The sequence below is a fragment of the Anolis sagrei genome, chromosome 1 (assembly GCF_037176765.1).
Source record: "Anolis sagrei isolate rAnoSag1 chromosome 1, rAnoSag1.mat, whole genome shotgun sequence".
Lineage (NCBI taxonomy): Eukaryota > Metazoa > Chordata > Lepidosauria > Squamata > Dactyloidae > Anolis > Anolis sagrei.
In genome coordinates this window covers 123,915,876-123,931,511 of record NC_090021.1, presented here as the reverse complement: position 1 = coordinate 123,931,511, position 15,636 = coordinate 123,915,876, and the positions used below count along the sequence as shown (strand labels likewise).

The following is a 15,636-nucleotide window of genomic DNA, read 5'->3' as shown; positions in this document are numbered from 1 at the left end:
CAGGTGTATGACACAGTAGGGGAACTTGTAAAAGAAATCCAAAAACTGCTACCAGTGAAGCGTGGATAACGCTGAATTAAATGAACCAATGATCTGGCATAGTAAATAGCAAGTTCCTGTGTTTCTGTGTCCAAAGAATTTGACACAACACAAACTCTAGGGAATAGGTAGGTCATCAAGTAAACAGAGGCTATGCACAGCACATGCATTAGTAGTACTTGTAGGACCTACATAGAGATGTCCCTGCATAGTTTTGAGAACATCTGTGCATGCCTGATAGGATTAGTGATTAGAGTATATACAAATAAAAGGAAGAAGACTCTATGCAAGACATATCTAATTAAAGTCAATAACAAAACTCTAGTTGTTTTTATGTATATGGATCAAAGTAGCATGCTCCGTTGTTTCAAGAAGGTAAATGATGCAGCTAAACTTTTAAGAGCAAATTATACCCCTAATAATAAAGTAGCTGTAATGTCTTTCTACATGTAACATTTGGTGATATCATTACTGCATTGTTATATAAAACAGAATAAACCCTTGTGCTGGCAGGACTGAAGACCAACAGGTCAGAGGTTCGAATCCAGGGAGAGGGCTGATGAGCTCCCTCTGTCAGCTCCAGCTTCCCATGTGGGGACATGAGAAAAGCTCCCCACATGGGAAAGGATGGTAAAACATAAAACCATTCAGGCGTGCCCTGGGCGTGTCCTTGCATACTGCCAATTCTCTCACACCAGAAGCTACTTGCAGTTTCTCAAGTTTCTTCTGATACACACACAAATCTGAGAAGCATGGCCTGGTACCAAGTTTAATGGATTTATTCTAAATAAAAGGCAAGAGAAGTGAAGTGGGGGTGGGGAGAGGATGAGTATGTATATTTATTACCCATTGAAGAATAAGTTAGTTAAATTATATTTGTTTTTGTTCTATACATGTTGCCATAACAATATCTGTTATTTCCTTCTTCTTTTTCAATAGTTTTACCCAGCCATACGTGTGGCAATCCCGGTGAAATACCCAAAGGAGTTCTTCATGGCACAAGATTCAATATTGGAGATAAGATCCGCTATAGCTGTATCACAGGCTACATCTTAGAAGGTCATGCTATGCTGACATGTATCATGAGCCCTGGAAATGGAGCATTATGGGATTTTCCAGTACCGTTTTGTAGAGGTAAGTTTTCTAAAATCTGTAAAGGCCAGCATCAATCCTGAGACAGTGAAATAATGATGTAGAAGCAATAAACCTTACGAAGAGAGATTCAAACCCATTAATGTGCTCTGAAATGTTTTGCCCATCATTAGCATGTCTCTTCTCAGGAATTTGCAAAATCACACATTCCAACAACAAAGATTTCTGCATTGTATTTTATACTATATATATTGTACTCTATATTTTATATTCTGCCCCCTCTCTATATTTTCTCAGACCTCAAAATTGAAAGCCAAAATTTGCCCAGTTTATAACAATAGTACAATCCTAAAAAGTGAAGTAGAAGTAACTTAAAAGATAAGGATAGTCAATTTCAATCATGCTTCATTTTTGGTGGATCTTAGCTTTTCTGTGGTTCCTCTATAGTCTTTTCTTCTGCTTTTTAAATAATAGAATGAAAGCTGTAAAAAAAAAGTTCTGTGTCCTTAGAATTCCTCATTTTGCTAATTTTGCTGATTCTTGCAGATTGAGATAATTTTGATGATACTTGAGAATGGCTAATTTTGCAATTAATTTGCTTAATACTTGAAATATATTATTAGTTTCCCTTGTTTAGTCATTATAAATATGCTTACTAAACAAAGCAGAATTTCCAAGAAGGAAATTTGATTTCAGTTGCCAATTCTGATAATAATCATTTCAGGATTCTTAGCTGTTTGTAGTCTTGAGTGTCTGTGATTTCCAATGAGGCTTCACTACAGTATCACCAAATTCAGTGAGCTGCATCTACGCTGTGGGATTAATGCAATTTGAGACCACTTTATTGTCAAGGCTTAATGCTATGGAATCATGGGAGTTTTAGTTTAATAAGGCCTTTAACTTTCTCTGCAAAATAGTGCTAGTCTCTCACCAAATTTCAAATTAAGCCATGGCAGTCAGAATGGTCTCAAACAGCATTAATTCTACAGTGTAGGTGCACCATAGTTATATAGAAAGGATTGCAACCCCCTAGGAGAGGAGCTCACATGTTCTTTGCTGCAGATTGTTTGTAGACTAGTGATTCTCAACCTGTGGGTCTCCAGATGTTTTTGGCCTTCAGCTCCCAAAAATCCTAACAGCTGGTAAACTGGCTGGGATTTCTGGGAGTTCTAGGCCAAAACACCTGGGGACCCATAGGTTAAGAACCATTGTTGTAGACATTTACCAGAAGCCAGGCTGCTAACTGGGGCTGGCTATAGGGAGTATATAATTCTTCTGTTGCACCAGTCTACTGGCTGCCACCCCATTTCTTGGCACAATTCAAAGTATTGGTTTGGACCTACAGAGCCCTATGTGGCTTGGGTCCAGATTATCTGAAGGACTGTATATCTTTCTCTATGAACTTGTCAGAGATCTTCAATCATCAGGAGAGGCCCTTTTCTCTGTCCCACAACCCACTTAAGTGTGTTTGGTGGGAACATGGGAGGCAGCCTTTGCAGTGGCTGCTCCCAGACTTTGGAACTCCCTCATCCCATCTCCCCCCACTCAAGAGAGACCAGGAGGGCCCTTACCCTGCTGGCCTTCCACAGGCAGGTAAAGACTTTGCTGTGCCAACAGGAATTTGGGGGAGGATGAGAATCACACTGCTGGGAAAGTTGTGGGTCTGTGGGCAGGATGGTGAGATTTAAATGAAATTTTGTGTTGATTGCATTTTACTTGTACTTTAACTTTATATCCACACACTTACATTTAATTGTTTTTTTTGAAAAATGTTTGTTTTGTTTTACATTGTCATTAGATTGTGTGGTTATTAGCCACCCTGAATCCCCCCAGGGAGAAAGGTGGAATAAATAATAATAATAATAATAATAATAATAATAATAATAATAATAATAATAATGGTTTGTCAGTGAATTTATCAAGGGTTTTATAGAGTTCTTTTCTCAAAAAAGTGTACAAAAACAGTATTGATTTCTAGGGTGCTAGCAAACCCACATCTCTTCATTTCTTTTTCAAATAATACTACCTTACTTTGCCTATTCTTAGTCCTTTCTAAGCCTTTTCTTAGCCACTCTCTTTGTTTGTGTGCTTACTTGTCGCCCCCCCCCCTTTTTTTTTTTACTTTAAGGTCCCATACCTTATTGCACAGTCCCTGTGGATAACATATTTCTCTTAGTGATACTGATCGATTTCGGAGAAAACTGGCTTCATGGGCCAACTTAATGTGTGGCGGGCCACCAGATGGAACTTTCCCATGGAATTGGCACTTTATTTTGTGCCAGCTGGGTCCTCTTCATCCTATAAGTTTCTCTGCAAAAATTGATATGCCTTTTGTGGCAGGACAGATATTTTAAGACCAAATGTATATAATTTATTTTTTTAAAATATTGTAGGCAAGTTAGTATTTGGATACATTTTTGTTTGCCCTCCTCCTTTCAGTTTCTGCTATCTTCAATTTTCCTTTCCTTTTCTTTTATGATTTTTTCTGGACTCATGGCCAACTTTCTTGCCTGTTCAGCACTCCTTCCTAGTGATCAGTTGACCTGAGGTCATGCTAAAAAATCTATGATATTTCTTTAAAAATATATTCCACCTTTCAGTTTTAGTGGCTGATCTTGGGTTCAAAAGATATAAGAGGAAGAGAAACAGAGATGCTTTCCTTGAAAAGCAGTTATTTGAGTCCCTTGGTAATTTTTGTTGCCCTTTTTCAGCACATAACTGCTCATGGGTACTAGTAATACATTATAGCTTGCATTCGGTTGTTGTAGGTTGTTTCTGGCTATAGCTTGCATTGTTATGTGGTATTTCCAAGCTCTGGCAAGTAAGTGTTCCAATTAGTTCTCAAGTAAAGGTTCGTCTGTGAGGATGTCTTTGCTGTCTTGCCGCAAGCCTATGATGCTCATGATACATTTATAAAGAGATGTTTACATTTAGGTGAAGGCATTTTAAAGTTAAATGCTGTGGTCTCTTGGTACCCATTGGGGTTTGGTTCAGGATATCAAAATCTCTGGATGCTCATGCTCTTTTATATGTTCTTTACTATATGCATAGTAAAATAGTATCCCTTATATAAAATGCCAAAATTAAGGTTTTAGAATTTTTTCAATTTTTTTTTCAAATTATGAATGGTGGGGTGTGTGGATGTAGAATCTGCGGGTATGGATGACTGATTGTAAATGTAACTTTCCTAGCAAAAGACACAGAATACCAATTGTGATTTAACCTTCTTTCCTTTGCTAGCTTTCAGGAAGTTCTGAGTGGGAATGAGATCATTTTTTAAAGTAAAAATAGTATCTTTCAATTAAAAGTAAGCTGTTCCATTATAAGAGGCTATGATGTCACTGGGATGTATTAGTACATGTCTTAACTAATCTGTTACCATTGCTACAGCTTCCCTTGGGTATTTTCATACTTGTGTGTCAATGCTAAAAATTTCCAGTTTGGCACAGATACACATGATTTAAGGATAGTGATAGGGCATTTCAATGTGTCAGTGCAGAACACATAATTTCAATAAAAGGCTCATAAAATATGAGTAATATGCCACAGATATCTATGAGCAAAGATCTTTTGAAATGGGTACGACTATTCTAATTTTCAATTTTGCTGAGCTAAGGAACCAGATCATGGTGCCTGATTTATAAACTTTTCCCAAGATTTATAGAAAAAGATGTCTTCTAATAAAGAACCATTAGCTACTTTGCAGATACTTTTAATAAGCCTTACTAAATAATGTATGCTCATGGTTCATTTGGAGCTGTCTAAAGCTGCAATTTTCTTTAATTGATAAGCCTTACATAATGTGACTAGAAGTGACAATATGTCACTTGCTAGAGCTTTATAATATGTCAGTCATGTTTTTAATTGGATTTTTTCTATTGCTAGTGATGAACAGTAGAGGAATGCCTTCAAAGAAAGAGGGAAGGAGGGGTAGGGAGCTTCTGGCACTTCTAATGACTGTCTATGTATTCTATAATATTTAAAATACAACAGTGTTTCTATCAGTTACACAGTGGCATAACAAGCAAAATGAATCTTAAATGATCTGTCAAATTGGGGCCATGCAGTGTGAATGCTAAAACTACATGAAACCATCATAATCACATAAAATCTAAATTAAATGCACAGGGCTTAATTTAACTATTTTATTTATTTATCTGTTAGCACACAGACCACACAACAAGCACAATAAAAGACATCAGTGACTGTCATTTAGTTAACACAATTAAATTAAGATACCTGAAGGAAAACTTACTTTAGTTTAAATGCAATGCTACAGGGACTTCAAAGAGATGTCATATGCTCCTAAGACCATACAATAACCATTGCAGCTGTGGGTGAGGGGTTGTTGTCGGTGGTGTAGTCTCTGTGAAGAGTGGCTCAGATTAAAATAGCCTGGTGCAATGAGTCAAGGCATGGCAAATGGGGATGGATTCTATGTTATTTAAAGACAGTCTACCCTCAAGATCCTTCTTTGCTTCCAGCTGATAACCCATCTTCACATCCTCAGTGTGAGTGTAGTTGGTTGCTTTAGGGCCAGATTGGAGTTTTCTCCCCTTTACAAAACTTTTTTGCCTACTCCACATTGTATCTATGTGACTTGAACAATTTAGGTTAAGGCAGGTGTTGATAAATTGATTAGCCCAAACATTACAGGGAGAAGGTAAGAGTTTGGTGAACACCTTGGCACCCCATTGTGGTGAAGACTGACATCTGGAATGGCTTCTTTAGGGCCTGGGATCCATGTGGTTGTGAAGGAGGCTGAACTTTGGAACAACTTGAGGGTTTTCTCTCTTTCTTATAATGCCCTTGGGGTTTAGGAGGGAGTGCTCTGAGTTGGCCTTCCACTAGCCTAGTGAGCTTTGGATTGCCATTGGAGGTCAGTAGTTTTACCTAAGAGATAGGCTGAGGAAGTCGTCATGAGTTGACACCCGACATTAGTTAGACCTGTGTCAAGTTGCTACCTCCATTTCTTCACTCATCCCCATGCACAACTTATATAAATAGTCTATAAGTCAAATGAAGTGGCTCTTGTTTGAACCAATTTCCTCCGTTTGTTATTATTTCATAGCTGGTCTTCAATGAGTTCCTACGAAATGATACATTAGTGCAACAATGAAATATCGAGTTAGTTATTCATACAAGGCAAATTTGAACAATTATCCTATGTTGTGTTGTGACTTTCACTTCCACCTCCTCCATCATGTATAAATCACTCTGAAAAAGCCTCTCAGCATGATTTATACATTGACACAAACATATCAGCAAGTACATGCCAAAGAAGAGTCATCATAAAAAGGATAATATGATGGGTTGTGAAAAGGGAAACAGTACGCTTATTCTAGTCATCAGCTATCAGTAAAGTCCAAATGACTGTAAGGCAGTTGGACCTTTTTGATTATGCAATGGAAATAAGCAAAAGAGCAGAGTAATCACAATGTCTTTGTTTCTCATCTGAGCTGATGGTGTGGCCCATTTCCCCCTTTTTAAATCCTTATAAATTACTACTGCACTATAAAAATAACTGGAGGAGAAGCATAGTATAGTGAAGCTGACCTCTCAGCATGCTTCTACACAGGCATTGAATCTGGAGTATAAAGAGGATTTGAAAAACCCATCACCTTCCAAAGAGTCTCCACCTGGCTCTGTTGCCCCAGAGCAAAAATACCAGGGTGTCAGCATTAATCCAGAATAATCCAGATCAGTGGGACATCCACCCACGCCCCAGTCGCGGAGATGCACTGCAGCAAATATGCAGAATGCAGGACTGCCCAGGGTTTTAAAAAGTGGTTATGCATTGGTGCCATCCACAACAGTGCACCATATGAAAATCTCGCTAAGACAGGCACACATTTTCTGTGTGCCTGGGATATAACAAGCATCTGTTGCCACACATTTTTTTAGCCAACCCCAGACTTACCCATGACTTTAAACACAGCTTTTTCCCATTTAATATGGTTCCACTCGGGATTATGAGTGTGCCCCACCCCCAATTATAACCCACTTCAATGTAGATGAGTGCTCTGGTTTTGATGATGGCTTGGAACTATATGTATACATGTGTATCCACATCTTGGAAAGGTTTCTTTGAATTGAGTTGAGCATAACAGTTTTGATCATAGAAGGCAAATTGTGGATCCAATCCATAAAATTAGGCATGAATATTTCCTGTAGAACTGCATTATATACATTTCAGTAGCCAAGGATCTTTAATTGTTATGTTTTGTTATTCTTTACACTCATATACAAATGTAAACTTGACCAATAGAATTAACAACAACACATTGCTTATAATTACCCCATGGACACTTTTTTTAAAAAAAGCTACCAATTTGAATTTTGTTCCCAATTTGAACTATGTTTGATTCAATTTAGTTTTGCCAGATATCGATCACAAAGTTAATAACTCTTCCTATTATAATGACTTCAGAATGGCCTTTGCCATGGAGATAGTGTATTCCGGCCATGGAGAGGATCCAGCCTAGTGAAAAAAATGAAAATAATGACAACTATCACTTGATAAAAAAACTTTATAGTCAGGATACAAGGAACTTTAAAAAAAATCCATAGTTTTGGGTGCTGTCTCATGCAAATATATTGGAAGAAAATTTCTTGAAACACCAATGTGCCTTTTAGGCAGATGATCTCTGTCTAAAAGGAATAAAACCTGACCAACATTATTACTGGTTCCATTAAATGTTTGCTGTTCTGTAGGTTTTGTGACTTCACCACTGTTAAGAATGGCTGAGACTTGTATTGTGCCATTTGAGCTTCGAGCCATCTTGGATTCTGACAAGTATTCATGCACACATACAAATACACTTATGTAGATTTTCTATTATTGCTCTGCTCTTTCTATCATTTAAAACTCAAAGCATTGTTTTTGTCAAAGAACCCAGATTTTAGGAATTACGAAATCAAATTTGACAAATGTTCATATTGATGGGAATTTTTACAAAACAGCCAGATTAATAACTGGGGCAACTTACAGGGAGAGGTCAACCCCCCCCCCCCCCGTTTAAGGAGCTCCATTGGCTGCCGTTCATCTTCTGGTCCCAATTCAAGCTTTATAGGTTCTTACCTATAAAGCCCTAAACGGTTTGGGACCCACCTACCTTCGTGACCGCATCTCTTTCCATGAACCAGACCGAACCCTCCAATCTTCGGGTGAGGCCCTCCTTTCGCCCTTACCAGTCTCTCAGACTCACCTTGTGGGTACAAGGGAGAGAGCCTTCTCCTATGTGGCCGCCTGACTCTGGAATTCATTGCCTGGAAAGATCAGGAAAGCCCCTACCTTGGAAACTTTTAAAAAGAGTCTCAAGACCTGGCTCTGCTGTTGCACTTTCGGAGAATAGCCACATAATTTTATGCTAGTGTTCCCCCAACGTTCTTGTTCCAGGAGCCCCCTCTATGTATGAAGGTTTGCTTATTTTCCTATCTCTCTATGAGTTCTCCCTTACAATTAGTTCTGCCCCCTTTTCTCACCCGAAGTTTTTAAAAATCATTTTATGTACATACGGCCCGCCCTCTGTCTTTTTGTTATTATGTTTAGTTCCTATGCTCTGTGTATATTGTTTTATATGCCTTGATGTTTTATTTTAATGTTATGTTGTTTATTTTATTGCAATTTGTATTGTTATATTGTAATTCTTGTTTGGGCTTGGCCCCATGTAAGCCACTCCGAGTCCCCATTGGGGAGATGGTGGTGGGGTATAAAGTATATTATTACTATTTTTACAAAACTCAGTTCCATATGATAGATTGAGGGTAAAGGATATACATTACGTTCTTATTTTGCTCTTAAGCAGTGTCTTTTAAGAGTCAGTCTAGGCAACCAGTTTAGCATAGTTGCAGACGATGTACTTCCTCAAATCATTTCTGTCATTCCAAGAACTCAATGGAACATTTGGATACATGTGCAATATTGTAGAAACCTGAGGCCAGGAACTAATTGTATCAAACTGCTAATATAATTGGTGGCTGCAAGAGCTGTTTGATGGTTTTGATGCTTACACAAAGATTATCCAAGCCTCCCTGGGAGAGTGGGAGAGTGGTGGGACGATCAACAGCATGAGGCAGCCCCAGAGTGTTACTGTACTTGCATATCACTGCCAGCAGCAGCCTCATCCAACACGTACAATTTGCCTTAAATTGACTCTTTCTAGAAGCACCTATTTCTCCAGTGCCTGATTCTGATAGGTACTATAAGAAGGATAATTTGGAAACTCACACAGGCTGTTGTCCATGCCAAGTCTTCAAGATCCCACATAATTATTCATTGGAGAAATAGATGGTGGTGGTTGCACAGCTTCTGGTAGGAGATGTTTACTGGGTGTAATAATTATGGTTGAGTATTTTTCTTAACTTCCACATTTTGACTAAGTTTGAAACCTGCATTTTATTCTTACAAAGCATGGACTGGGCTTGTTTCATAAAGAAAGAAAGGTGTACCTTTTCATCCCCTGTATGGTTATGGCTGAACACTACCATAGCAGTATAAACCAGGGAACGGAGACCCATCTGATTAAAGTTGACTCCATTAGATTTAATCTATGTATTGATTCGCCATTTATTAATTGCTTAAATGGGTCTATTCTACTTGGACTAGCCACCAGGATGCCAGATCCTTTTAATATATATTTTGACATTGTTAAAATAAAAAAAAATCAATGCAAAACCAAAATTATAGGCACAGAGATGCAAAACTGACATAGGGTTGAAATAGGATTTTAAGAAAGGAGAGATGTGATGAATTCCCTACCTGGTAGGCTAGAAAAAGCCTAGGAATGTAGGCCCAGGAAGTTCAGAAAGTGTGTCGGGGGCTTCCATTTTAAAATTCATTTCCTGAAGGGGGCATGCTTAGAAACAACTTGGAGGGAAATGAGGGGAGTTAGTGATTGGCTGGGAGAGAGTGGGTGGAGCTTAACTTTAAAAAATGCTTTAAGGGTGTGTTTTAAAACCCTGTCAGCTCAGTTAGAGTCTGGGTGTCAAAGAAGAAAGAGTTAGGAGTTTGCAGTGGAGAAGAGAATAGTGAGAGAGGTCTGAAATTGGTCAGTTAGCTAGCAGAGATAGCTAATGAGAAGATTTTTCAGCTATTAGGGAAGATAGCTGGTGAAGGAGTGTAGGGATAGATCAAGGAAGGGACTATCTGTGGTGGAGTTTAGAATTACTTTCAGAGAAGAAATCCTATCAGTAATTCCTGGAGGGGGAGAGGAGTGTTTATGTGCAACTAAGTTTGAACTGCTTAAAGAAACCACACACTTTTAAGTCAATACTTCAGAACAGCTATGCTTAATGCCTATTTTGTTCAAGTTCTCTTAAATAAACATAATTGTTTTATTGTTCACAACATCTGCCTCACATGTGCCTCTGTGGGTGAAGTTTCAAAAGCAGTTTCCTGCAGCAATCAAAAGTCTAATGGTGGCATTGTATATTTTAAAAGAGTAATCTTTCCAGTGTTACCTCAGAACACAAACCTGAGTACGAATCCAGTACATTTTGCCTAAAGATACCCCAAGTAAGCCAAGGGCTTAACATTGCTTTTAAGTTTGGTGGTGGCCTGAGTTCTTTCAAAAGGGTTTTCGGCCAGAAGAAAGTTCCACCTTTAATGCAGCTTTTTGATTTTGATTTTAAATTACCTAAGGCCACATTCTATTACTAGTGGTAGTACAGCTGCTGGGATTTACACTTAAATAACCCCCTGTCCATTATAATTGGTGCTAGCTGCTGGGGATTTTATTCCCAAATAAAGCCTCAACTTTTATAAGAGATATAGCAATAATGGGAGATTTCGACTATCCTGATATTGTTGGCGGACAAACTAGGGACAGGTATCTCAATGCCACATAGTATTATGTATGCTACCTACTGTGTGTCACTTCTTCTAAATTTCGTTGTTAAACCAGAGTGGATACTTTGCTTTCTAAGTGAATGACAGTGTTGAAACAGTAATAAGGCAAAAATATTAGAAAATGCCTCTTCAAGTTCCAAGGTCAGTTATTATTTAGTCCAACTCTTGCATTGATGTTGACCTTAGTGGAAATCAATATCTCCGTATTAGTTTTGTGCATTGAAGTATTGGCTTGTCATTTGTCAAGTTCTTTCCTTTGCCGGAACGGAAGATAACATAAACTGAAGTGTTTGAAACTTAAAAGGCACATCAGTCACTTGAATTCTCATCATCAAATGAATTAGTTGAAAGCAGTTCCAGACAATATGGTACAGTAGACTGTGAGCTGCCTTTGTTGGGTGGTTTTTGATGGATTGCGATTTAGAAGTTTAATTCCCTCCCTCCCTCCCCTCTCCCAAATAACATCAGTGCCATGGCCAAGGAATAACCTGTAAAAGAAGAGAAACTGTGAATACACAATGTACAGAGAAATGCAAAAGGTAAACAACATGAAAAGGTTTGTTTGGCCTTGCCACATCATCTCAGTGAGCTGTTGCTTGTAGCAAAAGAAAAACAAGAAAAAAGATGATGAATTGTTTTGAGGCAGAGGGATTTTAAGGCAACGTCAGCTTTGGTTTGGAATTGTACAGAGAGGCTCTCTTGATAGCTGCAGATCTGCACATAAACTGGGATCCCATTTGATAGTACTTATTGATTTACATTGTGCACAGCTGGATTTAATATTTTGGAGTATCCCATCAAATTTCTTCTCTCTTCTTAGAGGAAAATATGTACAACTGTGATATTTAATTTCTCCTATATTCTTATGAAGATTTCACCTGCTTTTAACAGACTTTTAAACCTTGTGTCATCCCCAAGGAGCTGAGGATGATATACAGCAGAACTGGCAGAATATTACATTGGCTGACAAACATTGCAGATAGGGCCTCAGCAGTGTTTGTTTACTTATCTGTTTGTTTGTTTCTGAATCGGCAAACTGTTCTGCTTCTTTGTACAGACCACAAAGTATGCCTTTCACAAACGGAAGGTCTCTTCCTGTTAATGGAAAGAACGAAGATCTAGCAGAGAGTGCCAGTGAAGGAATGGAGGGTATTTTCATTATATCCTTCCATCACTCACTACTGCCTCCATGCTTCCCATGTTTGTCTTATATTTTTTTTAGGAAGATCCTACCTATTTGTCATGCTGGAATGTATAGGAAAGCATTTGCAAGAAGGGTTTAAAAACTAAAACAAAAATACCAGTATAAATTGTCCTGTGAAATAGGCCTTTCACTAAATGGCCAAAGTTGTTATCAGGATGGGGATACCTAAATTATGCTGCATTTGAAATCTTGTCAATTTGAGAAAATGGCTTAAGATCCAAGAGACTGGCATTGTTTTCTCATGAATTATAATGTCGTAACAGTAGTATTATGAATTCGGTGCATTTGTGGATCAAGGAAATAAATGGCATCAACTCAGTCGAGGCTCTTCTGATGGCAAATGGTTCATAGTTCTACTTAGCAATCTGGGACCATAAAGTTCCATGACTCCAGGCATGAAAAGATACTATGTGCATCATGTGCTGTGAAATAGATCCTATAGGGACTCTCTCTTGTGTGACAGGAATCCTTAGTTGCCTGTTATTTGCACCCCAAGGTCAAAATAGTCTAAAGTAAGTCTCTTTGTCATGAAAGCCAAGAGGAAGAAAGAAAAAGAGATGTGGGGAAAAGATGCAGATCCTATTTCTAATCCATCCCTCTGCTGGGACATGTTGTACCTGAATCAAAGTGGGATCCCATTATTAAACATTTCCACATTTCCAAGGTTTCCTGGCCAGATACCCATCCCATCTCCAGGAGGAAGAAACATAGAGAACCAATAGGAATACAAGCACAAGAGTTCGCAATATGCTTGTAAATGTACTGGCAGACAGGAAGTCAGACAGGGATCAATAAGTGTAAAAGTGTAGTTCTAACATAAATGGTAAGCTTCCCCATATTTTGTCCTCATGGGCCATTACAAATATTGCATTAAAATGTTTTTTTTTTAAAAACTGGAGTAGAACCATATGTTCCTTCAAGGTCCTATGGATGTGCAAGGCAGCTTCACAATCCCTAGCAGTTGCCAACTTTTTTTCTTGCCAGCATAAATCTAGACAGTAAGAGGAAAATCATATGACTACTATCTCATGTGGGGTAATTATCCATGGCATGTAGTAAGCAAGAAACACCAGGAGCAAGCTAAATGTTTACTCTGATCTCTGTTTAGTAAGCTATTTGATGAGGATTATGAGGATGATTGAGCATTTTACATTACAAGGTGACAACTGTGCATGTGTGGAATGAAACTATTTTAAATATTTCCAGTGGTTCCAGTGGGAGGGCATGTTATTGCATGAACTCCCTGTCAAACTTGTTTAAAACCAGCAGAGAGAAATGTTTATTTTAGTACTTCTTTAAGCTTTACTGCAGAAATCTGACAACGTGATTTGCTGCTCAATTTTAGAAAGTAGCAGTGGATACAGCTTCTAGCTGGTTGAAAGGGATGAAATTGACCATTAGAACAGTTGGAGTTGCCCACTTTCTCCATCATTATTTCCCCAAAATGGCACACAATTCACCTTGAGAATCCATGACTTCCCACTCCTTGAAGCAGTTTTGGCAAAGACAACATGCCCACACAAAAATGTGAATGATTAAAAAGGCTTAATTTTGAAAACCAATACATTTTGGACTGAAAGCTCATGCTACCAGCTTAGTTCTCTTAGTTATTCTCTAAGATTCTGCAAGATCTCTCGGCATACTGAAGGTCCTCATCATTAATGCATGCAAAAGGTAAAGTATTATTCAACTGTCAATAGAACTGAATGTAATTTAGAAGCTTACTCCCATGTCAAATACAAAACATATAGCAATTTTTAAAAACCCTTTCTGCAAGTCCTGTCTAAAAGATCTTCTTCTGTTTTCCAATGAGGTATAAACAGTATGATGGGATAAAGAGAATGGTCTCCCATGAAGATCTCAAAATCTGGGTAGACACATAAGACCTGATCACATTTGCCACCATAATTGCAACAAATCATGGTGAATCTGGCAGTACCGTGTGTGTGTGGGGGGGGGGGGAGGACCCATTATCCCAAGTCCCGCATCACCAATTTAACCCTAACCCTATCCCACAGAGGAAGTGTCCACCAGCAGGCTTTCCCTCCTTCTTTTCAATGCAATACGGGAAGCATCTCATGTTATCGCCATGATGGCATATGCTGATTCATTTTCAGTTTTGCTACGGAGCCCCGCCAGAAGTAGCTGTAAGTCATGGGATGGGAGCCAGCAAGCTCCGTAGCAAAAATGAAGACGAACTGGGGTATACTGTTGAATTTTGGCCCATCTGATGAGGGTAATAGTGGAGCATAAGACTCTTCACAACCCAAGCTACATATGATTTTATAGAACTCAGAATTGTACCCAGTTAAAATACAATGATAGGTGGAGATGTTGTGCTAAGAGATTTGTATGTCCTTTATCACTAGTCCCAGTCAGTAGTCAGATTTTAGCTTTATAAACTAACTAAAAGTTTTGAAAATTTATCAAAGACAGCATATCAATATAAAAGGGACATGCATCACTATAGCAAGATCAGAAGCTTCCAGTTGTCACAAAGTTGTCGCAATGTGAAGATGTTCCATTGGCCACCATGGGAACCTAAGCTTTGAGGTTCATGACTGAATCCATAATCAAGCAGTGAACCTATGTCTTCAAAGGAGGTGTAACACTATTATCATAAGCCAATATTCTATTTTCTTATCTACCTTTAGAATGTCCAGGAGCACCTCATTCCTATCTGAATAAGTTTCAGTTTCTTCATTCTCATTTATTCCATTGCAGATGAGAGGTCCTGGTTTTGAACAGAATTGAATAAAGGAGCTAAGTAGCATCAGCATACTGATGATACTAGACTTCCTAATTCCAGACAACTTTTCTCAGTACTTTTACATATATGTTGAACAAAAAAATGACCTAACTGAGCCCCAAGGCACCTTGCAGACTCCCAAGGCACCTAGCCCCCTACACATTGCCTGCACACTCCTTTCCCTTGCCCCCCTTCTCCCACTCATGCACCCATTTCCCTTGTGGACACTACCTGCCCACCCTGGGAAAGAAGGAAGGAGAAAAGGAAAGGGAGAAAGAAAGGAAAGGAAAAGAGGGAAAGGAAAGAAAAAAGACAGACCGAAAGTTTTGGAAAAGAAAGGTAAGGACAAAGTGAAAGAGAAAAGGGAGAAAGAAAGGTAGATAGGAAACGGAGAGGAAGAGAAGTAAGAAAGGGAGAGAAAAGATGGGAAAAGGAGAAGGAAGTAATTCAGAATTCAGAAAGCATGGTGTAGTAGTTAGAACCTCGAACTGTGACTCTGAACCCATGACGATTTCAGGTAAGTCACACTCTCTCAGCCTCAGAAAAAGACAAAAGCAAATCTCTTTTGAATTTATCTTTACAAGAAAACTCTGTGATAGGGTAGCCTTAGGGCTGCCCTAAGTCTGAAATGATTTGAAGGTACAGAACAGTAACAACCCTAATTAATCATTAATTATCACTTACATGGAAAAGCGAGATCCT

At 38.6% G+C, this 15,636-nt stretch overlaps 1 protein-coding gene across 2 annotated transcripts in view; it reads left to right on the top strand.

Moving 5' to 3' along the window:
• Nucleotides 1–15,636, top strand: part of CSMD1 (CUB and Sushi multiple domains 1) — a 1,217,927-nt gene that overhangs the window by 651,799 nt on the left and 550,492 nt on the right. For both annotated transcript variants that reach the window (XM_067468320.1, XM_060788521.2), the window contains exon 4: nt 979–1,173. In XM_067468320.1, the coding sequence (XP_067324421.1) occupies nt 979–1,173 (195 nt within the window). The remainder of the gene's footprint in view (nt 1–978; nt 1,174–15,636) is intronic.